Below are 27663 nucleotides of genomic sequence, written 5' to 3' on the forward strand. Positions count from 1 at the left end.
GCACTTCCTATCCTTCATAAGTCATTCCCTCGTCATCTCAAGCTGTCCCGTCTCGGCAATCCAAACCGCTGATTCAGCATCTTGCTCGGATCAGTCCCTGACCTGTCTCCATCAGCGACCATAACGATCTGTTCTTTCGTCTCGATCCTGCCTAGTCGGTCCTCCTCCATCGTCCTCGGTCTCTCCAGCAGAGCCTGAACATCGCTCTCTTTCTTCGCTTGCTCTTCCAGCCTCTGCAACTCTGCACTAATCTTCTTGCTACCATGGTTCCAGCCAGCTTGCGTCCAAGGGGCAGCAGCCTCCTCGAATCTCTTTCGTACCTCGAGATCCTGCTCAAGAGTCTGGAAAGTCTCCACATCTGTAGGAAAGAATGCTGCTTTCAATGCTCGAATCCCGATCTCAAGGAGACAACAAGCTACCACAATGATGATGAGTGTCAACCACCACAGTCCACTCTCACCCCATCGTTCGAGGAGACCGCCTTTCACGTTGTATTGGTTGTTCTTGCCGTATAGCGCAGCGAGAATGATATTCCACAAAGCCCAACCGCCTACACTCAAGACTACCGCCACAGCGGCCATGACAGACTTGTACCGCTGCTCGATGATCTGCAGCTTGATCGCGATGATGATTACGCAAGCTGTGAACGTCATGTTTCCGAGAGGAAAGAGCGTATTCTCCGATTTAAATAGAGCATGACCATACAGTTCCCAGCAGGTGAACCATACTATCATCGCTTCGCAGACTGCTGTGAACATCCAACCGAGATAGACTTTGAGGTTGAAGCCATCGGAGCGTTGTCCTTTAGTGTACAGCTCCGGCACTGCGATCAAAGTGGAGGCGCGCAAATCATGCTCAAAGATGCCGAGGAAGATGATGGTCAAGCTGGTGAAGAGCGTGTTGAACATACTAAGACTCCAGCTTTCGTAAAGACTTGTGCCGCTGTAGCCATTGTAGCGCTGGTAGATCGCTTGGGTCAGATAGAAGAGCATTTCCTTCCAGAATGTCCCGACGGTGTACTTGCAAGTCTTGATATAGTTCCATCGAACATGAACCAATAAGAGCTTGGTCAGGAAGCGGAACTGGGCGATCGCATAGTCGGAAGTTCTAGCTGCTTGAAGACCTTCTTTCCCTGTAATACCTGTGCCAACGTGGGCTTCCTGAATCATAGCGATATCATTAGCGCCATCGCCAATAGCCAGAGTGACACTGCGCTTGATTCTCGTTCGGATAGCGTTCACAAGGCTGGCTTTCTGCGAGGGTGAGGCTCGGCAGCAGATCACAGAGTCTGTCAATATGGCTAGGTCCAGGAACAAGGTGTGTAGTGCGTCGTCGGTCTGGATGCTGGCCAATGTCTGACCATCGATGACTACCACAGCATGCGCAACGCCTCCACGATTGATATCGATGATCGACTTGGCGATATTCTGTTCCACATCACCTGCTTCATAATCGAGAATGGAGTCTGCACCCTTGCAAATTGTGGCAACCCGACCATCCGGCATACGGACGATGACCGACATCCTCTTGCGTTTGCTCGAGAAGTCAATCACATCCATGATCTGGTAGTCCCCGAACATAGGCTCGCCGGCGCTGCCGTGTGGATGTAGCTTCAAGGTCAGTGTTGATGTGTCCCGCTCGTATGCAATGAAGTCAAGCTCTTTCGCCGCCTCAACAAGGGCCAGTTCGTCAGGCGATGACGCCTGATAGCTGATGTGTTCGTCTTCATCGCCAGTCTTCTCCGGCAGGCATGTGTGACACAACGCAATGGACAGGATCATCATCTTCGCACGGTTCGAAAATACAGTCTGCGGGTTCCGTTGAATGTAGGCGATCAATTGGCTAGTGCTGTGCTCAGTCTGTGCCATGGCTGGTGCAGCTGTGGATGTCCATTGTGATGTTGACTTTCGTGGGAGATCGGGTCTCGTAGCGGAAGGACTCCGCTCACCGTTGGTGTCTACAGGCTCAGACGTAGGAATGTCGTTCGTGGTAGACTTCCGTGGCTTCCACGCAGGTCGTTTGCCTTTGCTCGGTTGTCGCTTTTTGTGCATGAGCAATTTGTCATCCGGAGTTGCATGCTGCAAGTCCACATCATGTAGCCATGCAATTCCAGCAACCGAAAGCTTGCGGAACCGCATCACGTTCTCAGTAAGCGTGCCGGTCTTGTCAGAGAATATGTAGCCAACTTGTCCTAGCTCTTCGTTGATTGTCGATGTCCTCGCTTCGAAAGGCGTGTTGCTCTCGGCGTCGTACATGTCAATATCGTTGAGCAACACCATTTGTGCTACCTTGATGACCTCCAGGCTGACGTAAAGCGACAGTGGAATGAGTGTGTTGAACATGATGATGAAGGATGTAAACAACGGGCCAAACGATACCGGCGCGTCGCTGATGTACCATGCTTTCTTCTCGGTGGTGTCCTGCCAGAGCTGATATGCGATGCTGTTGAATAACGACAGCGCTATAACGAATAGCACTATAGCGAAGACAATCCTGTTGACGACAGCTTGGAGAGAGGGGGCTTTGATTCTTGGGTTCTTGTTTGCGTTCATGCGGATCTTGCACTCCTCTCCACTGTATACAACTAAGCCATATGCCTCCGGTGTGTTGCGTACGACACTGCCTCGATATATGATCTCATTGTTAGTCAATGGAGAGGTCTTGCCGGCAACAGTGAGCTTCCCTTCGAAGTTGTACAAGTCCAGGTTGGGGTCCTCCACCACGAAATGCATTTCTGCTTGCAACAAAGACTCTGGGCTGTCGGCGGCCTGCACAGTGTCTGGCTTGGGCTGCTTTGGCTTAAGGTTGGTCTCGCCATCGAGTGCCATGGTCTCTACGTAAGCTGTGTTGTTTGATCCTCTGCTACCGGGCAACACAATATCCGCGGGAACAGCTTCATCGCGTTGGAGCTTGATCACGTCTCCTACCTGCAACGCTTGCCACTTGACAGGTACCCATGAATCCTGGCTGTCTGTAGAAGTCGAGGCCTTGGGTATTCCTTTGGCTTTGGAGGCAGAGGCAGAAGCGGAAGCGCAAGAGCTTAGAACGTGGCAGATCTTGTTATTCTCCGCCTTATCGAGCCTGTGTCTTCGTAGACTCTCACAGCCTTCTTTGCCCATGGACAGGGACACGAAGAACATCAGAGGAACAATCGTTGTGTATGTGCCAGTCGTACTCAAGCCAGGGATCATCTGCAGTATCGATACGCACAAGAAGTAAAAGTTGGCCAGCTTCGAGAACTGTGCGACCAGCTGCCGAGGCAGGAAGTTGTATGCATTGTATTTGGAGGACCGGATCAAGTTGCAGACGTACGGCTTGCCTGTCCTTTCATCGAGCAACGGTGCACTCCGCGATGGGCCAATAGGGATATGTCGTCCATCGACTGAGGGTGAAATAAATAAATAAATAAATACATTCATAATGCCTATCTAGCTCCTAAAAGGTCTACGAGGCCGGGGGCTATCAAGGAAGAGAGAGGGGAAAACCGTCGTACGGGGAAAATCCCTCTTCAGGTGTCAGTAAGTTCTCTCTATTGCTTGTCGGTCAATCTGTCGTACTAGAAGCGGTGAGCACTAGGTGGTCAGCCGCCCCGGAGTGCCAATCTGCCCGGTGCCTAGGAACGAGTGTTAGTAGCTAGCCGACTATCGAGCAGACGACAGGTCGACTATTAGTAGAGGCGGGTCGCCTATCGAGTAGGAGATAGGTCGGCCGTCGAGCGGAGAACGAGCTGGCCGTCGAGTAGACGACGAGTCGACCCTTCCGGGCTCCTACACTCTGTCAGTGCCCCTGTCGCTATTCCTCCTATGCTCGGGGTCGCTGTGGGCCACGGTCCACCCGTATGCGTAGTCGTCGGTGCCGCCGGAGTCCTACTACGTCTGTAGGCAGGGCGCCTTCGAAGGCTTCCTAGAGCTCTCCCTCCTAGGCTGCCTCCCCTATTCTTGCTACCATCTCACCCGCTATCTGGAACTGCTATAGTAGGCCGGTCCGCATCACCATTCGTGCCGCTACTCGCATCCTACGCGCTATGCCTATCATATGTTAGAAGTCTGTAGCCCTAGTCTCGAGGCGCATTGCCTGTCGGGCTTCTACAAAGCGTAGGCAGAACAGCACGACGTGTTTCGGCGTCTAGACACGTCCACATTCGCATAGGCTACTATCTACTCCCGGTACCTTTCGGCGGTATAGATAGTCCTTAAACCTAATGTGTTCCGAGCGGAGTAGCATCGCGACTATTGCCTTTAGGCGGGTAAGGGCTCGGAAGAGCATTACCCTATCTCGGCTAATAGGTCCTGTCTTCGCCGCTGCCTCGTCTTCTCGTCGGTGTGCTCGTCGCCGTAGTGGTTGCCCGTTCGGGTGCCGTTCGCCTTTCTCCTAGCGCTCGTTCTAGATTCCCTATATATATCCACGGACCGCGTTCGCTATAGCCTTCCGTTCTTCGCGTCCCTGTCCCACTCCTACTGCTAGTATGCCACTAGCTAGGGCCTATACTCGGAGCTTTACTATCGGGGTTTGTTGCGTATCTGGCTGCCGCTAGGCCTATGATCCTGTCTTCTTTTTAGGCGCTATAGATCGAAGGCGTGTCGTGATCGCCTAGCACGCCGCGCGGATATCGCTCCCTGCCTTGCTATTCGCCGTCTGGAGCGCATGGCCTATAGCGAGCTGTTAGAGGTAGAGGTCTAGTGGCGTGATCTACGTGTCTACTTCTAGGACCTGCGTCGGTATAGTACGGTATGCCCCGGTCACCCTACGTAAACATTCGTTCTACACGTTTTGAATCTGCTTTATCTAGCTAGTCGCGTAGGTTAGATACTAGACTAGTGCCCTAAAGGTGATCGCCGGTCGGACGATAGAGCTATATAGCTAGCGTGCCTTTACGAAGGCTACGCCCTATATAGAGGCCGCGAGGCGCATAACTAAGGCTTTGTTCTAGTCTCCCCGTTGCCGGAGCTACTTTAGGTAGGCGTACTACCGGAGTTGCGTGTCTACTTAGAATCCTAGGACCCGGATAGATAGCTGTGGAGTAATCTAGCTTACGCCGGTCCCGGCCTCGATCGTGGCTTAGAGGTTGTGCTTCTTCGGGGTCCTCGTAAGGTGGATTATCTAGTACTTCTTAGGTACGAAGACTGCCCCGTGTCGCGCTGCCTATTCGTTATATACCTCGAGCGCCGCTTCGAGTTAGCGGTAGTTAGTCTCGGTTAAGTCGCTATATGTTAGGATGTTCGTGTTATCGACAAAGCCTATATAGGAGTTAGCACCGTCGGCGCTTCCCCTAAGTAGCGGGAGGAGCGTAGAGGCGAAGAAAAGGAAGAGGATTAGAGAGAGCGATAAGCCCTACGGGATCCCCGTTTCCGTAGGCCGTATCTAAGGTTCACGCCACTCCCCTAGGACGAGCTACGTAGACCGGTTACTAAGGAAGGACTTGACGAACGCGACGAGCTAGCTAGGCAGACCTTTCGCCCGGAGGTTGTGGAGTAGTCGGGCGTAGGAAACTTTGTCGAACGCCCCCGAGATATCGAGGGATAGTAGGGTAGCGACCTGTTGTCGGCGTGTTACCTAGATTATATAAACCTGTTCCGTGACGAGTTCTAGGGCGGTCGTCGTAGACCGCCCTAGTCGGGCTCCTATCTGCTCGGCTAGGAGGAGCTAGTGCTCCTCGGCTAGCTTAGAGATACGATCGGCTACGATGCGCTCTAGCGCCTTACCGATCGTGCTAAGTAGGGCTATCGGGCGGTAGGCCTTCCTAACGTCGTATCTGGCCCTACCCTCCTTACGGAGGACGACTGTACTCGAGCACCGGAAGGGGGTCGGTACGTATAACTACTAGAGGCATACCGTGAACAGCCTCGCGAGGTACGGGGCGAGCGTCTAGCGGTAGTACTTAGGGAATCGGTTAGGGATCTTGTCTAGTCCTAGGGCCTTGTCTAGTAGCGCCGCTTTTAGCACTATTAGTACCTCCGCCTCCGTTACTTCTTAGCTAGTCTCGAGCTCCGTTAGGTATACGAAGCCTTCGATATCGTCGAGTCGGGTAGTAACCGGAGGAGGGAAGAACGCCTCTACTAGCGCGTCGGCTCTACCTTACTAGGCTTCCTAGAGGACCCCTTACCTATTACGGCAAGGAAGGAATCGTATTTAGCAAGCTAGCTACGAGATAAGGTGACAAGTCTTAGCCGCGCTTTCCTACTTATCTAGCACTACCGTATAGCTACGTTTCGAGAGGTTAGCCCGGAGCAAAAGCTTCCCTCTACGCCCTCCCTCCCTGTTTGCTCCTTAAGCCAATATCTACCTCTATAGGCCTAAGCCCTTTAGTGCTCTCTATTGACCGACATGCGCATCCGTCCTCTCGGGCTGTACAGATAGTGTTAGCCGTCGCTACTAGTGTACACTACGCCCTAGGTTTTGACGCCCTTCGCGTTACCGTAGCCTATCTCTAGAAAGCGGCCGTCCATGCCTCGTAGGTTTGCTCGGGGCACACACCACGCCGGGTAGCGTACTCCTTACGTTTCCACCTACTAACCAATATGAAGTTCCTTATTACCCTGCCCTCGATCCTCCCCGATTACAGAATTAATCCACTTGCATTGTACGTCTTTTCCCCGTCCCAACAGCCGTCTTTTCCTTGCTCAGGCTATCGTCTTTTCCTCGTCGCAATCTACCATGTCAGACTGGGTGCGTTGTGTAGCGGGACAGACAGTGCCTCAGGCAAAACCCTCGTTCCCATACCGGGTGCTCAACAGGCCCTTACAGGCTTCGTCGCGTGTCCACCTACCCACCGCATTGCCCGCTGGCAAACACCAGATTGTTTCGTAGTCCGCTCGACGCCGTCGCATAGTCCGCTCAGTTGTTGTTCTGTAGTCCGCTCGTCTAATGTTCGTCGCTCAGCCCGCTCGGTTTGCGGTCTCCGGAGGTGAAAATTCTGCACTCACACCAGAGGTGTCCTGTCGAGCGTATAGGCCAAGGTTCCGCGCCCTTCTTACAAAAGAAGAGGGACTCGCTCCCGACACGAGTACACGCTCGTCGGATGGTTTTCATACCCGTTTTGCTGGTAGTCCTCTGTTCGCCGCGGCTTCGCCTGCGTTGCGCGCCCGTCGCGCCCACGACGCTCCAGCGTGAGAATACTTGGCTCTCTCGTAGCAAGACGAGAGGTTCGTAGCCGACACCACGTACAGGTGATTCTCGTCGTCGACCCTGAGGGTGAAATAGAATGATCTTACGTGCCCGCTCCAGTACGGCTTGAAGCCGCTTGAGGGGAAGATGTCTTCTGGCATGATTTGCGGCCCACGCCTGATAGTTGGGAAGACTTGATGTACCCTTGACACGCTCGCTCAGCTTGGTCAAAGGGACTGCGCTTGAGAATGTATCCTCGATCGGAGTGATCGTCACTGAGGTTCCGGAATGTTTCTTGGCTGTTTGAGGTCTTGCGCTACCAGGCCGACTCCCACTCGATGGGCCGACATCCTGCAGCTCGATCCCATTCGATGCTCTGTGATTCATATTCCTCTGGAATAACGAAGATCGTAGCGACAGCCCACGACTCCTTGCTGACCTTGGAGAACCAAGCTCATACTGTGGTGACCTGGGCGAAGCTGTACTAGGTGATGTGACATTCGGCCCATCTTGACCAGCCACAGTGTTCACTGACAAGTTCCTCACTTTCGCGCGCTCATCTGTGTCCCGTGGCTCCACAACTTCGTCGCTCTTGCGCTTCTTGAGCTTCGCATTGCGCTCCACATCCTGAGACCATCGTACTCGGTGCTCTTGCTCTTGCTCTTGCTCGACTGGCGCCTGTGTCGAAGTCGCATCAACGCTCCAAGATCCAGTCTGGACACCATCGTGGTCGGCATCGATTTCGCCATCGCTGTCCTCGTACTGTCCGGACTTTCTCCTGCGCACGCCTCCCTCGCCCGAAGGCTCGGCGCCTACCATCGCATTGATCCTCGTCTTCTAGCCTGGAATCATGGTCTGTCGTGCTGTCGAACACTCGAGTAATGATTGCGACTTCATAGCTAGAGCCGCAGAGCTGGAGATTAATGTTTGCTTAAGACTGCGCCGCGTGGTCTCAGAGCCTCAAGAGTGACCGCTGGCTTAGCCTTGTACGGCGTCTCATGCTTGCACAGCCTCCTTCACTTCGCACGCGTAATGCAAGCCAATGCTCGTCATGCAAGGTGGCATGCAGTGTACCTGCATGCCCCGCGGCGGAAGATAAATATGTTGGCGTCAATAGCCGATGACCCGATAAATCTGTTTTCGAAGCAGTATATAGGTCGTCTGGACAAAATGCTGTCGTGTATGCTGTCCCTCTCTCTTATGCAAATCCAATCGACCGTTTCCCATGACGCCGCGCTTGCTAATCAGCTCCCTTGACAGTTACCGTCTTCCTCGAAGCACCACGACGCACTACCCTCGCCTCCTATGCGAGCCTGGCCAACGGGCTTTGATTCCCCTTCGAATCAAGAAGTCCCGGATATTGTCCCACAGCATTGTCGCAAAGACGATCGTCATGAATGCCACCAAAGCAGGAATGGCAACAAACCAGAAGAAGTGGAAAGAATGGTCCAGCCCCTTGCCACCAGCAAAGTTCATACCAAAGTAACCTGATATGAACGTTAACGGCGCGAAGAATACCGTAACGATGGCCAGAATCATCATGAAGTTGTTCGTCTTCGCGCCGACTGTGTTGAAAATGAGCGTCGAGATGTTATTAGCACTCGCGTCCATCTGCTCCAGGGCGGAGATCATGGTAATGCAGTGATCGAGGACGTCGCCAAAGTAGATGTGTGCCAATGGAGTGATGACCACATTGCTGGTGGGATCGGTCCTCTTCATGGCGATCTTCCTAAAATCGGAAAATTGTCTCGTTGCGATAGGTGCACCCTCGCGGTCGCGTTTGACTTTGCAGGCCGTGGAAGGGGCCGGGATGGCTTGTGGGTATGTTGGCGCCGGTGCCTCTCCAGGGGTTCCGGCGGCCGGAGGCGATGGCGGTGTTTCGGCATGGTGGTCTCGTAGCGAATTAACCAGATGCACGATCGGCTTGAATAGGTTCTGTAGCATGTCGATCTCCTCGCCAAAAATATGCAGCGAACGCGAGGTTTGGATGTTTGGTTTCGTCATAGCATCAATCTGCAGCTCCTTACGGGCCTTGTTGTAGGCATCCTTGACCGGTAGGGCCAGATCCACAATAGCATCGATTATTGCTTGAGTCAGCAGGGAAGCGTCGTTACTCCGCCGCAGTATCGTTTCCTTGCTGTTCAGCCGCTTCAAGATAGGCCTCTCCACATCCTCAGCGGAGTGCTCGAAAAAGCTGATAACGCAGTTGTCTGCCAACAAGAAAATGGCCACTTGCTCAACACTGACCGCGAAGTTCTCCTGAGAAAGTGCGCTATGCTTTTCCATGAACGCGGTGTGCTCTGGTATCATCGCGCTCTCGTATCGATGCAGAGTCCGTATTGGTTTAATAGGGGTCTCCTCGGACGTTCCAGAATGTGCATTCACGTATTGGTCGATCTTCCCGTCGCCATCCCGATCCAGATATCGAGGAAGCACATCAGGCTGCTTTTGGCCGGTGAAGTAGCTCCATCTACTCTTGGGCCTTCGCCGCCTATTGAAGTCAAGCTTCTCATCGATCTGTTCACTATCCGAATCGCTGTTACAGCTGCAATTCTTGTCGTTCCGGCCGTTGTGCTGATGTAGTCGTACCAGCTTTTGTAATGTAAGGATGATACAAGCGTGGTTTGCATACCAATCGACCTTTGTGCGGGTCTTTGTATGAATCAAGTCCTCCACGGATAGCCTGTGTAGGTGGTATTTCCTTCCAAGTTGTTTGATGACGTCCCAGCTGAGTCCATTGACCGAAATCCAGCGGCAAGGGAGTTCTTCCACGCGTGGCTTACGAAGCGCTCCTGCAAGACTACGACGCGCGCACAGTCAACTTTGGGCCGCACTCTTCACCCATACAATACATACATACCTCTCATTGTCCGCCCTAACATGCTCCACACCGGCATCCGAGAAGTCGATAATATTGATCTCACACCTCGCTTTCAACCTCGTCAAATGCTCCGGGTCATCCTCGGCATTGGTATCGACACCAGGCTCCGCGCCAGGTTCGTAGTTCTCCCCGATCGGCGCTTCATGGTAAGTTGTCACGGTATTTGATCTGGAGAACTTCCTGTGTCGAAGGGTCCCTGTTGTCCCAGTAGACACGTTGCTCGTCGTGCGGCGGAGTTCCTGTGGCGATTCTGGTGGAACGGGTGATTTCGGTTCCGACGAGCCAAAGTCGCGCATCGCGACGTCGTGGGTCGTTGTCATATTGGCGGTTGAGGTGTGTGGCCATCAGGGTCGGTAGTTGTCAAGGCGTTCGAGACGCTCGAAGTATACACTGTCCTCAGCTGTGGAAGCCGGAGTGGCACCTGTATCTTCGGTCCATGAATTAAACCGCTCACGGTATGCCGAAGGACTCGGCGCACAGGAACGATCTGGTACAAGAGGCAAGAAGAGTTCGACAGGAGGAGTCGGCACGCGAGATGTCGTGCAGGGGACCCGATCGCTAAAAAGCTTGTCGGTAACTCTAAATCCGCCATCCCACGTTGCCGAACTTCTAGGCTCAAACATCCCGTGGATGCAGTCTTTAAACCAGCAAACGAGCTACCACACAGCTGACGCGGCCTTTGGGGCATCACTTGTGTGGCTATACTACTATAGTCTGCCGAGGGCTCGACGTTGCATCTCCTTTAAGAGCCTCGTATGCACACTATGTACAGCTACGTGTCAACTAATCATTGGGGCGATGGAGACTCAGGGAACTGGCTCGCGTGCCATCGTCGGCGCATAGCGCGAGCGAGCCTCCTCTACGCGGCGAGATGTCCACCGCGTTTCCCCTCGCACCCAGGCATTACCAACGTATCTCGGCGCTTCTCCCACCAGAGCACTCTTCTTCTCCTCGTAGCGTTCCTTGTTCAAGCCCGATGCCAGCATTTCCTCTTCCGTTCGAATCTCTATCTCGACGCGTCCCGTTGGAGTCTTGTAGCGTACTTTCGTCGGTGCCCATGCTCGCCAACGCCAGAGTAATTTGGGAAGCTTCCGTGCAAACAACGAACCATCCGCATCTTTGCCTCGTCCACTCCAGTCAGCTGTAGAGCCGAGCAGCAATCGCAGCCAGCGCTTCACCCAGAACACATCTCTCTGTCGGATCAGGTCTGCATGTTCCCAATCTGCACGCAGAGTTTCTACCGAATCGTGCGGAAAGCCATTTGCTCGATTCTCAAGCTGTGCCTTGAGACTGCGCCGCAACATGTATGCCCTCCTTCTGTGCCGTCTGAATATTTCGTATCCATGTTGCATGTGGTCAATGATTAGCGGTGTGCATTGCCGCTTGAACAGGTTCTTGATGAGATAGTTGTACATGCCCATGGTCGGCTCGATACGATACGGCTCGCCTGTCATGGTCTGCCAAAGGCGTAGAACGCTTTGGGCTGGCAACTGGCCGACATTGCTGCTGTCTCTTTTAGCCGTGCCATAGCGTGGGATGGCGAGAACAAAAGTCCACTCAAAAAGCTGGCTCCACACTTTGAGGCTGATCGAGAGGTTGTAATGGCGCGCAACAAAGTCGACAGTACGCAGAGCCGTTGGGATGTCGTTGTTTATGCCGAAAGCATGTGCGATCGTCCACAGTAGGCTCGTTGTGGGCATCAAAGGCGAGTGCTCGGGCAGCTGTTTTGGCGCCATTGTCTCCTCGTTCGTGCCCGCAAGAATGCCATCGATATCTATCCCCCACACCTTTTTCAACACGGATTTGACTGTATTGACGTCGCCTTCTCGCGCGGCTGCTGTCATAAGAATTCGAAAACTCTCTTCGTCGGCGATAGCTCCATTTGCAAGCATCTCGTTGAAGATTCGCATGGCCTTCTCGCGCATGCCGCCGGGCCCAACACGGTAGTTCCCATATCTCGATGCTGAGCGCGGTTTCCTTCTGGCCAGCATGTGGAAAGGAATGACTCTGACTCTCTGTCGTGACCCGGCCGAGTGGACTCCATTCCAGACGACAGCTGACATGTAGTAGTTGTAGCACTGTGTGTCGGGTGTGTGTCCATCACTCAGCAACGCGTTCCACATAACAAAGCCCATCTTCTGATTGCCCAGATCTCTAGCACTCCGCATGAGAACGATGTAATCGCGCAATGTCAGTTTGATGCCTCCAGATCTGCGTATTCCCACTGCTTGACGAAGTACTGAACTGTACTCGTATGCAACCTGACGCATTGGTGCTATCCGCATCATCTTGACCATGGCAGCACTGAGCTCAATATGAGCGCTACCCAGCTTCGCAACAAAGTTGCTGGGCTCGAGGACTTGTATGATCTCGGAGAACGTGGTCGTAGGGATGTCCCGTATCCAGTCCAGATCTTGGGCCTGGCTCGCAGCAAAGAGGCAGCGCGTCACCATGTCTGCTTCGCCTTGCAGTAGAGCTTTTGACAGCTCCTCCTTGTAGTCGATATCGAGCATCGTGCTCTCTTGTACAGATGTGATCTCATCTTTCACGGTCTCAGCACCAGCAAGAACTCCATAATCTTCGTGATCCTCTGCAGCCTCGAACTGTTCCCACAATCGCTGATGTTGCTGTTCCGCAGATACTGCTGAAGTACCACCTTCCTGTGCCAGATCTGGTCGTCGTCGGTCGAAGAACGTCTTATCAACATTCCGTTTGGATCGACTGCCGCTCGGTAGCTCGTCTCCAGCCTCGTTACGATGTGCTCGCGTGCCCAATCCCCATCCTCCTGGCTGTCTTCGTGGCTCTGCAGTATCCTCGCTCCCCTCTACCTCTTCAAGCATCCCTCCCATGCCATTGAGCCTCAGCGCATCATCGCTGTATCCCCTCCCCTGTACCTTCACCCACCTCCTGGCTCTGCACTCGGCACAAACCCAATCCCCCCTCTTCCTCTTCCCGGAACTCCATAACGTCGTGACCACTCGTCTTGTATCGAATTGCCCAAGGCGGGCAAGAACTGAGGTCATCAACGAGTCCGTGCAGGCCTCCCATCGGGGTCCAGTCCAGGTCGAATCCGGTGGTTTTGCGGCGTTGATGAAAGTTCACGACCCGGCGAAGACGGAGATCCACTAATACCGTGAGCAACCCTGCAGCCCTAGGTATCGGCCATACCCGCGCTGCCGCAGCATGGGCCAAGCATATTCAAGCAACTTCAACCTCGCTCCTAGCGACTTGCGACAAACTACACATCGTCCACCATATCACCGCACTCACGTCAATGACCAATGGCCGAGCCAGAGGATGCAGGAGCCAACCCGGTGAATGAGCCACTCGACCTAGTGCGCCTATCACTCAACGAGATTGTGTTTGTGAAGCTCAGAGGAGACAGAGAGTTGCAGGGCAGGCTACACGTCAGTGGAAGAGCACAGCGCATACCGCGCAACACCTACTGATATGTTAGTAGGCGTACGACAGTCACTGCAACTTGGTCCTTGGCGATGTTTCGGAGACGGTATACGTGGTAGACGAGGAGGATGAGCAAGAGAACGTGAGGACGGTGAAGAAACAGTCGGAGATGCTGTTTGTGAGAGGTGAGGATACGCTGGCAGGGGAGAAGGAGATGGACGGTACTAACACAATTCTAGGCGACAGCGTCGTCCTGATATCGCCACAGCAATAGCCTCAATGAGGGCGAGGAAAGAAGCACAAACAGCATGAAAAGCCTGCATCGCCATTGATACGCTGGGGAAGGACGGCCATCGCTCAGGCAGCGCAAACCATCGGTTTTCGAGGGCCGATCATGACTCAAGGACACACAAGTGGATATGATGGGAGAGTAGCGCAAGCTACAAAGGTTTCATAACAACTTCATAAGTATTACTGCATTAGGAAGTGTATCACGGAAACGCTTCAATGGTATGCAAAGAATCTGCCTGCCGCATCGTGATCACCAGCCTCCGTCTCATGGGACGGCAACACACCTCACCATTTTCTTAGGTTGTCTCTAGGGTATCATAAATCATCAGGCAGTCTCCCACTTACAAACACCGCCAAATGCCAAGGCAACCCTGCCTCTGCTCCGCTTGTATTCATCAACAGTAACCCCTCGGCCGTCGCGATTGTTCCACTTGGTAATAATAAAGATCTCGCACTTCAGCCCAGGACGATTCCCAAGCTCTCGCAGTGGCACATCGCACCACCAGACGTCTCCGTTCGTCTCGAACGGTATGTAATTGCGATCCAGGCCAGCATCCTTAAGGTTCTCCAGGCACAATACATAGATATAGTACGGCCCTTTGCCACAACGGATCGGATCCCAATGCGGGCACACTTTCTGGAAAGCAAAGCGGACCGTTGGGCCCTGCTGCGCGAGAACAATCTTCTTCTCGACTGGCTGGAAAGTTGTCTTCGCGAGGCCTTCTTCTGCAACGAAGCCGGAGAAGAAGTCTGCTCCACATCCACTTTTATTGCCCGTGATATACTTTTCCCATGTGACGATCCGGCCATCCGTGCGAAATTGCTTGCTATCGTCACCAGGGAAGTGGTCCAGGCCAAAGTCGTTGTTGGTCTGCGTGAACTTATCGGGGGAGAAACTCTTGTTATATGCCTGGTTTGCGCCCAAATGGCCAGCGCCCCAGCAGCAGTCAATAAGCTTCCACTCTCCATTATCGATCTTCACGGCGTTCCAGGCATGCCCAGCATTGTATCGTGGAAGAGGATCACCCGGCTTCAATTCAGTGTGTCCGAATCCTTTGCCATGGCCACTTACCACGACAGCTTCAAGACCAACCTTCAGCGCCAGGGCCGCGAACAGACCAGCATAGCCTTCACACACTGCAAGACCGGACTGCAGCGTTCCTTGTGGCGTACTAGGCTTCACATTGTTACCAAAGAAAGCCACGGTATCGTAGGCAACGTTGTGATGCAGCCAGGTGAAGATGGCTCTTGCCTTATCTGTGAGTGACGGGAACGGAGACGTGAGCTGATGCGCAAGCCATCCTATGTCTGTTGACGGAATAGACTGCCGTGGAAATCTCGCCGCATGATTGTCTGGACCAGAAAAGTCTCGACAGTGCAAGCAAGAGTTCGATGCCGTGTATGCGCTAGGTGCGCTCACAGCAGCGGCAGGAGCTGATGCTGGCGCGGAATGTGCAATCTCATCGAGCTTGTTTCGAATCGGCCATTCATTCCCTCCGGTGATCCTCTCCACCTCTCTTTGCTGGTCGAATACGATGAGCGTTGGCCAAGCCTGGATCTCGTACTTTTGCAATAGATCTTTGTTTTCATCTGTGTTTATCTTGATGAACATGACCTGACCTGGTCGTGACAACTCGCGGGTCATCTCAGTGTAGGCTGGTGCAAAGGCTCGACAAGGTCCGCACCATGGTGCCCAGAAGTCGGCCACGACTGCACGAGATGATGCTAGACATTGATCAAATTGCGATGCCGAGGTAATGTCGATTGGTCCTGATGTGGAGCTCGGTGCGTTGGACGGTGCTGGAATGCCATTTGGCTTGGGTTTCGAAGCCTGTAATGCCTTGAGATCTGGTTTCGAAGAAGCGGGAATCGGTGGAGGAGCGCCGTAACCCTGAGAAGAGTCTGGCCGGACTCCAGGTACAGGTGTTGGTGCCGTGGCACCTTTGTTCATACCCCAATCCAGAGCAGAACGCTTAGGTCTGGGTGGCATGGCAGGTTCTGCACGGGGTGGCGGCGGTGGCAGAGGTTCAGCACGTTGCCTCGGCGCCGGCTCAATCGCAAGTCGTTCTTCACGTGGCTCATCTCTACTATCGAACCTAGGCACGACTGCAGGCTGAATTACAGGCTGCCTCACTAGAGGTGGTGGAGTCGTCCCATTCTTCCCAACTTGCTCTACCTTCGGCGTTGACTTTGTCTGTCTGAGAGGTCTCATACCAGCATACTTCCGATCAGCAGCTTCTCGCTCTTCCTTTGTTCGTTTCGGGGGTAGAGGAGGAAGCTTGGAAGCGTCAAAGTCTGGCGCCCGAGTTTTGTAGCGCTCGCCTTGTGATGTGAGCGAGGTGGCGTTCGATACTCCCGAGACAGATGACCTTGTCGTCGCAATAGAACTCATGGATTCATTCGATCCTCTCCGGCTTCGGTCGAAATCTGAGGGCGCCTCCGAGGGTCGTCGTGGTGGCAGAGCTGGCGATGGATTTCCCGACGGTCTCCTGGGTGGCAAAGCAGGTCCGGCGGACAACTGTGACGATTGCGTTGTAGTCCTCGCGGGTAGAGGAGGTCGTGCAGCTCCATTACTGCCATTCACGATATGGCCATTCGTTGCTCCTGCATCAGGTAAATTCCCCATCGAGCGATTCGCAGATGGTGCATGAGCCTGAGTGAGAGGCACATTTGCGCTTTGAGGTCGATCAGGTCTCGCAGGTAAATGTGGCCTGGCAGGCGGCGGTGGTGGTGGTTGTCGCCTTTGCGCTGGTGGGGGCACTGTCCCACTTGCCGTGCGATGACTTTGTGGCGTCGTTCTAGGCTGTGGTTGGCCAACTTGACTCAGCTTCAGCGCGGCCATACGCTCCTTGATGGTCATTGGGGCTGGCTCGTCGTCCGCCATGTTGTGAATTATACTGTGGTTGTACCGTGGCTCAAAAGAATGTGGTTGTAGCAAGGACGACTCGAAACACTACGGACCGGTGAACAGCATGGCTAGTAGGTCGGAGGATGGAAGCTGATGGTTTGCTTCGAGTGCACAGCCGCTCTGCCAAATAGTGTGAGTCTGGATGCTGTGCCGCGGAGCTAAGGTTTTCCATGCGATCCTTCAGAGGCAGAAGTGACAGTTTTGGGCCCTACACAAAAGAGAAAGGACAGAGGGTTGCAGCTGCCGCCTCTAAAGGCGACCACTGAGCACGATCTGTTGCCGCGTGGAGTGAAGTCAAATGTGGGGCGACCTCGTTTGGGGTTTGGCGCTAGAGCGATCTGTCATACCACGAAGCAGGACGACTGTCGTAGCACGGCGTATACATGTACACAAGACCTAGAGGGGTGGTAAATGATAGCATGATATGATCACTCACAGGAGTAGCGAAGCGTTTTGCATTCACGGTTCCTACTATGCAGAGAAACGACTGAGTCATCTGGTGCTCTTAGGGTACATGCTAAATAAAGTCATGGGATAAGGTCCACTCCACCACGACTGGCTCAATCATGGAAGGCTGTTGTCGTAGTAGCCTGCTGTAACTTGCTCGGTAATCCAGATACGTTTCAGGACTTGTCGCGCTCAAAAACAGCAGCCACAGCCAGTCTCGCTCTGCATGAGGACATTTCATGTCTGATATTGCCAGCGCAGCTGTCGTTATCAGCTCAAAGTCTCGATCGGACAGCACACAATTAGCACACGGTGTAATTAAGTGCCCAGCACACGTATCGTCATTACGGTGTCGCAGAATCTGCATAGATACCGGAAGGTTGACACAGCATTGCTTGCAGTCACATCTATTGCTTATACGGTACGTCTTATGCACTCTACCCAGCCGATCGTCAGCCTGCGGTAACGTCCATCGCTTTTCTTGCACCATCATCCGATAGTCATGCCATGCCATGCAGAACAGATCCAAGTGATTATGTGATAAGAGCGCCATCATCCTTTCTTCCCCCCGACAACGCAATTCCGAAGCACGCGCGCTTGAAAAAGGGAGTGTGTGTCGAGACTTTGCAATCAACAAACGAAACTCATATCTTCATCATAGACATCCTCCTAATTCGAGATCACAGCGCCGAGCTTGAAAGCAAACTTTCGCAATCCAGAGAAATGAGCACGGTCTATGTCCTTCTTTTGGTGCTGGACGGTGATGGTCTTGACGTGTATAGGCGCACGGCGAGGTTGAATGCGTGGCGTAGGAGAGCAGCGCATGGCTGGCTGATGTGTTGCAATCGACGGCCGACATTGATCATCGCTTGCGCTTCTTGTTCTTGTCTGGCAGGGCAGGAGCCAGGAAGAGACCACCAGCAGGGATCCCATGAGGCGCCTGCGGTGGTGGAGAGTCATCACCATATTCTTCTTCGTCAGCCTTCTTGAGAGTGATGCCCATGTGTCGACCATAACGACCCTTGCGTCCGTTGCCCTCGTCTTCACTGACGCAGCCATCGATACCGATGCCGGCATCCTTGCAACGACCACAAGGGCGCTGTCGGTCACAGCCCTTCTTGCTCTTGCGACAACGCTGGCAGCGCGGCTTCGAGGATAGATCTTCCTCGTCCACGCCAAGCTGGTGCTGGAAGTTGATCGTGGACGCGATGGATGCCTTCCGAGATTGAGAAGGCAGGGATGCCGGCGACATGGGTACCTTTGGGTTGCTGTGTCCGATGGAAGCCTTCTTATGCTTGGAAATAGAGAGCGCTCGTGGCTTTGCAGGCTTCAGTCCGTTTGGACCATTGATCTTGCCCGACTTGACCTTCGGCTTGAAAGCTTTGCGTTGTCCATCATCACCGTTGACCTCGTCACTGCCAAAGTTGCCATCGCGATGGTCTTCATATTCCTCTCCGCTTGTGCCATCGCTGGGCAGCTCATTCATGGTGCGCTGTTTCTTCCTCTGTGGACCAAGGTCATCCTTCGAGAAGCGTGGTACAGCAGGAGGCCCGGCTGGCCCTTCATCTTGCTCTTCATCCTCCTCTTCCTCCTCATCAGACGAGGCGGCATCTGCCTTGCCGCTGAGTGCATCGTCGACAGTCGACGTCGAGGTACGTCCATGAGAGAACGCAGACGGGTCCCCAAGGCGCATCAGTTGAAGCGCGACATCCTCATCGGAGATGACACTGCCGATGGTTGGATCAGGTGTCGGCAGGATACCACCACTGGAGTTTCTGTTTGAGCCATAGCTTGCACCGCTAATCCGGCTGCCTCGCGCTGGCCTGTTAGGATGTGGGAAGCCACTTTGGTAAGGGTTGGATGGGAATGGAGGCTGCATGTAGCCACTGCCATGACCGTAGCTCTGCGGCGAAGGGAGTGCCTGCGAGTATGAGAAGGTCTGCTGGTTGGATAACGCATAGGGCGAGCCAGCAGGTCCACTGCGGCGCTGAGGAGAGATCGACGATATCGACGCACTCATTGGCACCTGAGGTGGAACGAACAGTGGCAGTTCCTGGTCGGCTTGTGTTAGTCATGTTGCGACAGAGGGAGTCAGTCATGCTTACAGAACTCTCAAATGCCCTCTTTCTTCGACCACCTTCTACAATGTTGTCAACCGTGATCTCTGCCTTGATCTCCTCGGCCTTGGATCGGCGAGAACTAGTCACTGAAGCGTTGTCGCCGCTGCTATAGCCATCGCCGTTCATCATGGTTACGTCCTTGCTTGTGGTTCTCTGCGATCGGGGTCTACCACCCGGCGCAGCAGACGCACTACGACGACCAGTCTCGGACTGAGGAGACATGCTACGAACTCCTGCAGATCGAATGGCTGACCTCGACGGTGAGTGGTTGGCGCTGTGAGATGACGGTCGCATTTCGAACGGTGCGCCGAGGGCATGCTTCTTTGGCGACACGGAGTCTCTGATCCGCTCTTCGAAGGAGGCAGTAGGTGGTGCCACGGTCCTGACGTAGACGACCATGTCGTTCTCGAAGTTGTCGAATGATGCGATGATGCTGAAGCCGTCTCTGGTTTCGAAACTGACGCCATACTCATACAAGCCATAGAAGTTCTTGACGGTAGTGATGATGGACTCTGTCGTATCGTTTGGCGAGATCATGACCCGCATTGGTAGCCGAGCCTGTATGCGCGGGTCCTTGGGATCTATAAGCTGGAAGACAACATGTCTCTGATCTTTCTTGGCGGGCGACCCTCGAGCATATCCAGATGTCGCAGCAGCACCATTGCTGCCTCGCAAGGCGCGTTGAGCATTGCCCATGTATGGCTTGTTATCAGGCGTCTCCTCTTGTCCCATACTGCCATGACGTGTCGGATACTGGTGGTTCTGTCTCTTTGCATCGGCCACGCTAGCAGCGTTCTGGGCCCCGTTGGACAACATGCTCGAAACGTCCATATCTTGATATACTGCCACCCCTATCGGTCTGATAGGGTAGGCAGGTGTATTTTGAAAGTGTTCGGCGCGAGTTGTGGGTAGACGGCCGATATGTGCTACCCACGCTGTCGTCGGCGCAAAGGCAAGGGTGGCCACGGGGCGGTGACAACGACGACGGGAGACCTCGAACCTGCGGTGATCTGGGTCAGCGATTCGCCGGGGAGTATGATCGCGGGGTGTATCGAGTACGATAGCCAGCAACAGCAGGTCAGATGGGCGCTTGGGAAAGGGATGGGCGGCTTGTCTGGCAGCTGACCGGGGGATCGAGGACCGGGACGTTGAGGTCTTGATATTGGGATGTTTTCGTGCATTCTGGAGGTGATTGAGGACTTACCAAGGGTCGCGGTGGCCCGGCGAGGGTGGACGATGGGACGATGGTTGTTTGATGGGTTCTGGTGCAGTCTGGCATTCACCTCACCGTCGCCCGGCGCCGAGGCGGACTCCCAGGAAGGCGGTGCGAGCGGTAGGCGAGGGGAGATGATATCTCTGCAAAGGTAGCCGACAGTAACGATTGCCCAAGATATGATGACCACCGAGCCTCTCGCAACGGATTTGGCCAAGAGAGTCACTGTTGTGGTGAGGAGGAAGAATGGACAGCGAAGTTGGTGGAGACAGCCTGTGCTCTGTCCCGCACTGGCCTTCGGGATTACGGTACCTACATGCTTCACCTCTCTTTGCAACGCACGCGCATAATAAGATAGTCTTGAGAAATGGCACAGTGTTTCTACTACTACGATATCTACTGTCTACACATGGGCTGTACTGAGTGCGATTCGCCAGTATTCTGGTCATCCGCTGCAGTAGCCGCCATCCATCCGCTGAAACAAAGAACCTGTGACGGACTTCCAAGTAAGTCACTCACGACATTGCCTTGAGAGTGAACCGACAGGACCTCAATAAAGGGTACGAATTGAGAGCGTCAGTTCGAGAGCGCAAGACAAGTTGCCCCGAAAGCAACACACACAAAGCTGTCAGTCGGGCCAGTGTACAGAACTCGGGCCATGATGAGGTTGCGCACCGCGCTCCAATCAAAGCTCCCCTAGCCCACTGTAGGCAAGCAGATCAGCCGCCAACGTACGCACCGTCTTGCTGATGATAAGTGTATCGTGCGGCGTCGTGAGCAGTCGCCCGAATGACTTTGATGGGCGAGTGCGCAAAGGTAATAGAGTCCCAAGTGGGAGGCCGACTTGTCGCCATGGGTGCACAGGCGTGCATGGTGCGACACCAGCAAAAGATCGCGAACACTTGCGCAAGCGATCTAAGGTCAGTAGAAGCGAAGCATTCATATTATCGCATTGGCGCGATCCATATAATGGTGATATTTGGTCAGCAGATGCGCACATTCTTCCAGTGGACCATAACGGTGGCTTTAGTGAAGTGCTTGTCAGTGGTAGCACAAAGACCCGCTGCATATCTTTGCATATTACCCATGCGCGCATGAGCAGGAATGGCGCGGAGTCAATGGAGTGATCATGCCTGGCGCTTCGATTACCTCCTAGCACGCCGAGGACGGAACGGGCACTTTGAAAGTGAAGAGCTCTCTCGGGCGAGAGCTGTAGTTGGTTTTGCCGCTCGTGGTGATTGACAAACGTGTTGGATCGCAATGAATAAGCGCAGGTTGGGTCACCGCGATCCTTGTGAAAGCGTCATCGCGATACGCCAGTTGCCTTCGACATTCACCTGTCATAGCTTGTATGTCGCATGCTTCGAATTGCTCGTGTAGGCTTGCGCCCGCCACCTAGTTTGCAGGGTGGGAATCTAGCATGCATGAGATGTCCTTTCTGTCCCGAGGGGTCTCGATCGCTGACTCCACATCGGCAGACGACTGGTCGCAGCGCACGGCGAAGCTATTCCAATGATAGGTTGGCGGTGCACGATCCCGGCAGTGCAGTTGGAGACGGCCAGCACATACAGGATTGGACCACCCCCACACCGCCGGGTAGTCAGAGCAACACATAAGAGAAGCTCTGCGAAGCAGATGTTTGGTCGGTGGTGGTGTGTTTTGCGGTCAGCATCACGCTTCAGCGCGTGAAATTCGCGCATCCATTTGTTTTGCTCTCGGACGAGAAGCGCGTCTGAACCCGTCTAGACTGAGCCCTGGCAACAGCCACTGCAATACGGTCGCAAAGGTGGCATACCGACAAGGGGCCATTGTTAAGGATTAGGGTATCGTATGACCGTACCTTCGCGCCGGTCCGGGCAGTATGGAGGGAGATGTAGTGAAATGTGCATGTTTTGGACAGGCAGAGAAGACGCGACAGGAGTGACGTCGGCCTCACTTTCGACTTAGCGTCGTTTCTCTGCAGATCCAGGTTCCTGCTTCACGCGGCTCGATCCGCAGCTGGGTGTTTATCCTCATAACAACAACGACTGGCACCCTTCCTTAGTACTTTCTTAGCGGACAGCATCCAACATCAGCAGCGATACTCTGCGCGGTCTGCCACCACCGCGAGCAGGCGACAACATCGACGACCAGATTGAGCCGCGCCGACTTGCGCATGCTGAGTCCGTAAACATCGCGCCGCCGCCGCGTGCATCTGCACAGAAAGATCGCCGACGAGCACGACTACCGGCATACCGCGACAGATCACGCACTCGACTCAGAGCACAAGCGACAGTCACACAGAGAGACATCAGCAGCAGCGTAACGCGATCAGCAGACAACAGCAACACAGAATGGACGCGAAGGTAAGTCACTGTCGCTGAGATGCAAACAATCTGGTTGCTCCGCCAGAGCTGCCAACTTCCCAGAAGAAGCCATGGCCATCCATCTGCCTTGGGACACTCACATTCACAACACTGTCACCCAAACAACAAAATTTTCACACACGGCCGTATCATTCCTTCCTTACCCATATGCACACATCACTTGACGCTGTCATAAGACAACACTGCGCCGTCGTCAACAGCACAACAGCAGCAACATCGTCCTCATGACCAAGACACTGACACTGCATTCCCACCAGCCGCAACGACCGCTCGCGCGTGCGATACGCGTACACGACGAGAACATGCCGCCGCCAACAAATGGACCCATAGGAAAGACACTGCACCAGAGGACGAAGTCGACATCGGCATTAGGAGGCGTCGCACTCAACCAGAAGAAGGTACTCGGCGAGACCAATGCAAACCTCAGAGTGATACCCAAAGACGATTCGGAGATAGGCAAGGCGTCACCCGGCAAGATCAAGATCCACGCGGAGCCAGCTGCACCGGCGCAGACATTCCAGCGTCAAGCAGTCCGACCGCTTGCTACGAAGAGCTCCAGTATGCAGATTGCAGGTGCAGTCGCTGCCACCAGACAAGCTGCTGCGGCAGCACCCGAAGTCCAGCAACCCAAGAAGGTAGTGCCGAAGAAGAGCAAAGTGTTGAGAGACCCCGTGCCTGCAGCAGTACAGCTAGAGGCGCCTGCCAAGGTCAACAACGTCCCGGTGCAACCATCAGATATCGTCAACATCACCGCACATCCTCAGCCGGCGCTGGCAACAGAACAAAGCACAAATAATTTCATCCTCCAGCGTGATGAAGTCCGCCGCACAGAAAGCGTCCCACTTCGAGACGAAGCTGGCCCAAAGCTGCCGGTCCAGCCCGTTGGTGCAGTGTCCTCGATACCAGCAGTTGTCTCCGCCGCACCTCAAGAACACGCCCATCAGCAACCGATCGACGTCCTTCCCGCTCACAATGGCCCAGCGTTCCAGGTTGCAACACCACCCGAAGAGTTCATCGAAGAAGATTTCGACGATCAGGACCAAGATTATATGACTGCACAGTCTTTCGACATGCGAGATGCCACCGAGACGACCATCTTCAACCCTGCTCAGACAAAGAAGAACAAGCAGGAGATCGCGGAAGCCAGGGAATGGGTGGAGGCGAACCGAACGCCCGACGACATCGAGGATGAGCAGTGGGACACATCGATGGTGGCTGAGTATGGCGAAGAGATTTTCGACTACATGCGGGAGATGGAGAGTCGAATGGCGCCAAACCCATACTACATGGACCAGCAAACTGAGATCCAGTGGTCGATGCGAGGCGTCCTGATGGACTGGGTCGTGCAGGTACACCAGCGCTTTAACCTCTTGCCGGAAACCCTCTTTCTCACCGTCAACTACATCGACCGGTTCTTGTCCTGCAAGATTGTATCCCTGGGCAAGCTGCAATTGGTTGGTGCCACAGCCATCTTTGTTGCCGCCAAGTACGAGGAAGTCAACTGCCCCACCATCAACGAGATCATCTACATGGTCGACAATGGCTACACCGCAGAAGAGCTTCTCAAGGCAGAGCGCTTCATGCTCAGCATGCTGCAGTTCGAGCTGGGCTGGCCGGGTCCAATGAGCTTCCTTCGACGCATCAGCAAGGCAGACGATTACGACCTGGAGACCCGTACTCTCGCCAAGTACTTCCTCGAGGTCACCATCATGGACGAGCGCTTCGTGGGCTGCAAACCAAGCTTCCTCGCTGCAGGTGCCCATTGCATGGCACGATTGATGCTGCGAAAGGGCGACTGGACCAAGGCTCACGTCTTTTACTCCGACTACACTTTCCGTCAACTACATCGCCTACTGGGTGCCATATACGAGTGCTGCTCGAATCCACAGAAGCATCACGCTGCTGTCTTCGAGAAGTACTCCGACAAGCGGTACAAGCGAGCATCCACTTTCGTCGGTGGCGAGGTCATGAGAGGCTTTCAGCTGCCTTTCAGCTACCGCTCCAGTATGGGCGTACAGAATACTACCGGCACCTGGATCCCTCAGTGATCGCTGTTGCGTACGGCATCTCGTATGGTGTGTACCACAACAAGCAGACTGCGTGAGCTCGGCTGACATCTCATGCCAGTGCTTCTGTTCTTGACAATACGCTCGCTACAGGATCAGATTATCTTGCAGCTTGACGGTTCTTTTGGGCGTTTGGCGGCCTTTTGCTTCAGACCTGGCGCCTTGGTGCGCTTCCAATGACTGCGACGACGAACGACGACTGAACGAAATCGACTTTAATATCGGCATGTCCGACCACCCCAATCGGCTTGAAAGCCAGCTTTCTTTGTGCTATGTCTTTTTGAGCCTCTTTCCTTATCTGCATTGGACGGCAGCAACAGCAGTAGCAGCAGTGAGCATTCCTTTTTAAGATGGCACAGCGGTTCGTTGATGCCGGCGGAGGGCAGATAACGGAGATCGAGCGGTGGTGTTTTGTTACCAAAGCTTGAGCGAGGAGTTCTTCCGGGACCACAGAAAGGTCCTGATGATGGATAGAAAGGCGTTAATGGGCATGCTACTCGTGTGGTCTCTACTCACAGTAGGGTTGGGTAGCAGAGAATTTGAGCGCTTTCATGATCATGGACTGTGTCCTACCATATTCCGCGTCTTCGACGTGACCTGTACCGATGCACGACATACATGTGTCGTCGCCCCCACTGGCCGAGGCCATGGAAAGTTGGACCCCGCCGAGCGTGTCGGCCGGCTCACTTCGAGCGGAAGCTGTCGCTGAATCACCACCGCATTGCAGAGCTCGCGACGACGCTCCTGGTTGGATCTCTCGAGCGCTCTGAACAGTTTAGTGACCATGTTGATGGAACAGCCGTTACTTCATGTTCGTCAGGCAAGCACTTCTCGGACCCTGAAGATCTAACTTTAGCAAGTCCGGAAAGGTGGGCCGCGGTTTTCTGGCTCGCTCTTTGGACGGCACCGAGCTGCATATCGGATGTGCTGGTTCCTGCAGCAACGAACCATGACCTTCTCATTCTCCGACGCGGTGCCCTTTTTCCTGCCATGCGATAATGCTGTCCAAGCCACAGTTATGGACTTTCTGGCGCAGCACCATAGAAACGCATACAGCTGTGGGGATCCGATGAAGGTTTCATGGACAGTGCCGGTATACATGATGTGGTTAAGTGCAGGACTGAAAGACGTTCCTTTCTGTTTCAATTCCTCGTTATATCCTGCTGCTATCTTCTTCTCAACAGGTCCCTCGCGTCTTTGAATTGAGAGCCGTCCGGAAGATCACAGTTCATCAAGAGGAAACCCATTGACAGTCCTCCACCAAGCCCTTCAGCCCAAACCACAATGGCCCAACAACCCGTCCTCGTCCAAACCGCCTCCCTCCACGGCAAGGTCGCCCTCATCACTGGCGCCGGCCGCGGAATCGGCAGAGGCTGCGCCATCGAGCTTGGCAAGCGCGGTGCCAGCGTCGTCGTCAACTACGCCTCCAGCAAATCCGCCGCCGACGAAGTCTGCAAGATCATCGAAGAATGCGGTACCGGTGCCAAAGCCATCAGCATCCAAGCCGACGTCTCCAAGAAATCCGAAATCGAGCGCCTCTTCCAGGAGACCAAGGACCACTTTGGCAAAATTGACATTGTCATGTCCAACAGCGGAACCGAGTCCTGGGATAAGACGGAAGAGATCACAGAGGAGAAGTATGATCACGTCTTCAACCTCAACGCACGAGCGCAGTTCTTCGTAGGCCAGGCGGCGTGGAAGTACCTCGAGAACAACGGCCGCCTGATCCTGATGAGCTCGATCGCGGCGGGATTGCTCGGCGTGCACGATCACGTCCTCTACAATGCATCGAAAATGGCAGTGATTGGAATGATCAAGGCGTTCGCTACGGATTTCGGTGTGAGGGGTATTACGGTTAATGGTGTGGCGCCTGGTGGGATTAAGAGTGATATGTTCACGCAGAATGCGTGGCATTACATTCCTGGTGGCACGCCGGACTGGCCGGCGGATAAGATTGAGAACCTTATGGCCGAGCATTGTCCGTTGAAGAGGTGTGCTACGCCGGAGGATGTGGCGAGGGTTGTTGGGTTCTTGGCGAGTGAGGATGGTGGGTGGGTCAATGGTGAGTTCTTCGATCGATCTGATGTTCAAGTGTCAGTGCTAACATTCTTCCCTCTTCAGGCCAAGTCATCACCATCTCTGGTGGTTCTTCGCAATAAATGCATTGCAACATCGGTGCTGGGGTACAGGAGTCATGTGTATGATGGATTATGAGCTGGGTCATGAGCTGAAACATGTGGTACGAACAGAGGCTTAAAAGCTCGATGAGTGTTCGACGGCAGAGAGGATAGTGTCGTAGGATTTGCAGGTAGTCGGTATCGATGCATCCTTGGAAGCACTCATGCCGGAAAAGACGGTCCCCCAATGCGAGTCGTCGTAAGCAATGATAACCTAGAAAGACATCACTGTTCCGCCTTGGTTGCCGCAGGCATGCGTGTTCGCTATTTGGTGTCCAGGTTGCATAACATTCGCCGCTTTGCCGATTCGTGAGAACGCCGTGCGCTTCATACCAACTACAGTCTCCATGGATCTCTGTCGCCTGGTCTGGATCAGCTCCTCCATCTGTGGCGCATTGAATTGGCCGTGTTGGATGCAAGGAGTGATCTCATTCCCAACTTTACTCTACCGAGCGCTGCCCAGTCCAGTGATCACCACGATCCTATTCATGCTACATGTTCCATTGATAGCTGTGGCGGCGAGATGGAGGGCGCAGCAAGAAAGTTGCCAGCCGGCAGAGCAGCGGAAGGCTGGCGTATCACCGGAACAATGATGAGTGCGTAAGAGTGAAGCGGTAGCTATACGCACACAGCTAACCTGAGGATAGAATGTCTGAGACCTGGATTGTCAGAAGTCAGTATGTGCGGT

General features: G+C 54.0%; 8 protein-coding genes across 8 annotated transcripts; 3 read left to right on the plus strand and 5 right to left on the minus strand.

Moving 5' to 3' along the window:
- Positions 1 to 32: 32 nt before the first annotated feature.
- On the minus strand, positions 33 to 3419 carry CLAFUR5_02745 (putative phospholipid-transporting ATPase DNF3; the record flags this gene model as incomplete). Its single annotated transcript, XM_047901893.1, has 1 exon — positions 33 to 3419. One exon carries the CDS (start codon positions 3417 to 3419, stop codon positions 33 to 35), a length of 3387 nt encoding a protein of 1128 aa, XP_047757445.1.
- A 4975-nt stretch (positions 3420 to 8394) lies between these two features.
- CLAFUR5_02746 (uncharacterized protein) lies at positions 8395 to 10305 on the minus strand (the record flags this gene model as incomplete). Its single annotated transcript, XM_047901894.1, has 2 exons — positions 8395 to 9904; positions 9965 to 10305. 2 exons carry the CDS (start codon positions 10303 to 10305, stop codon positions 8395 to 8397), a joined length of 1851 nt encoding a protein of 616 aa, XP_047757444.1.
- Positions 10306 to 10791: 486 nt separating this feature from the next.
- CLAFUR5_02747 (uncharacterized protein) lies at positions 10792 to 13008 on the minus strand (the record flags this gene model as incomplete). The annotated part of the gene is made up of 1 exon (XM_047901895.1): positions 10792 to 13008. One exon carries the CDS (start codon positions 13006 to 13008, stop codon positions 10792 to 10794), a length of 2217 nt encoding a protein of 738 aa, XP_047757443.1.
- Positions 13009 to 13266: 258 nt separating this feature from the next.
- CLAFUR5_02748 (putative U6 snRNA-associated Sm-like protein LSm3) lies at positions 13267 to 13661 on the plus strand (the record flags this gene model as incomplete). Its single annotated transcript, XM_047901896.1, has 3 exons — positions 13267 to 13392; positions 13446 to 13572; positions 13627 to 13661. 3 exons carry the CDS (start codon positions 13267 to 13269, stop codon positions 13659 to 13661), a joined length of 288 nt encoding a protein of 95 aa, XP_047757438.1.
- Positions 13662 to 14003: 342 nt separating this feature from the next.
- Positions 14004 to 16562, minus strand: CLAFUR5_02749 (Thioredoxin; the record flags this gene model as incomplete). Its single annotated transcript, XM_047901897.1, has 1 exon — positions 14004 to 16562. One exon carries the CDS (start codon positions 16560 to 16562, stop codon positions 14004 to 14006), a length of 2559 nt encoding a protein of 852 aa, XP_047757437.1.
- A 1333-nt stretch (positions 16563 to 17895) lies between these two features.
- CLAFUR5_02750 (uncharacterized protein) lies at positions 17896 to 19984 on the minus strand (the record flags this gene model as incomplete). Its single annotated transcript, XM_047901898.1, has 2 exons — positions 17896 to 19086; positions 19139 to 19984. The coding sequence occupies 2 exons, from the start codon at positions 19982 to 19984 to the stop codon at positions 17896 to 17898; spliced, it is 2037 nt and encodes a 678-aa protein (XP_047758276.1).
- Positions 19985 to 22699: 2715 nt separating this feature from the next.
- CLAFUR5_02751 (G2/mitotic-specific cyclin-4) lies at positions 22700 to 24780 on the plus strand (the record flags this gene model as incomplete). Its single annotated transcript, XM_047901899.1, has 2 exons — positions 22700 to 22711; positions 22990 to 24780. The coding sequence occupies 2 exons, from the start codon at positions 22700 to 22702 to the stop codon at positions 24778 to 24780; spliced, it is 1803 nt and encodes a 600-aa protein (XP_047758277.1).
- A 1302-nt stretch (positions 24781 to 26082) lies between these two features.
- CLAFUR5_02752 (Hydroxynaphthalene reductase-like protein Arp2) lies at positions 26083 to 26957 on the plus strand (the record flags this gene model as incomplete). Its single annotated transcript, XM_047901900.1, has 2 exons — positions 26083 to 26860; positions 26920 to 26957. 2 exons carry the CDS (start codon positions 26083 to 26085, stop codon positions 26955 to 26957), a joined length of 816 nt encoding a protein of 271 aa, XP_047758278.1.
- Positions 26958 to 27663: the final 706 nt, after the last annotated feature.

The sequence above is a fragment of the Fulvia fulva genome, chromosome 2, assembly GCF_020509005.1.
Source record: "Fulvia fulva chromosome 2, complete sequence".
In the NCBI taxonomy this organism is placed as follows: Eukaryota; Fungi; Ascomycota; class Dothideomycetes; order Mycosphaerellales; family Mycosphaerellaceae; genus Fulvia; species Fulvia fulva.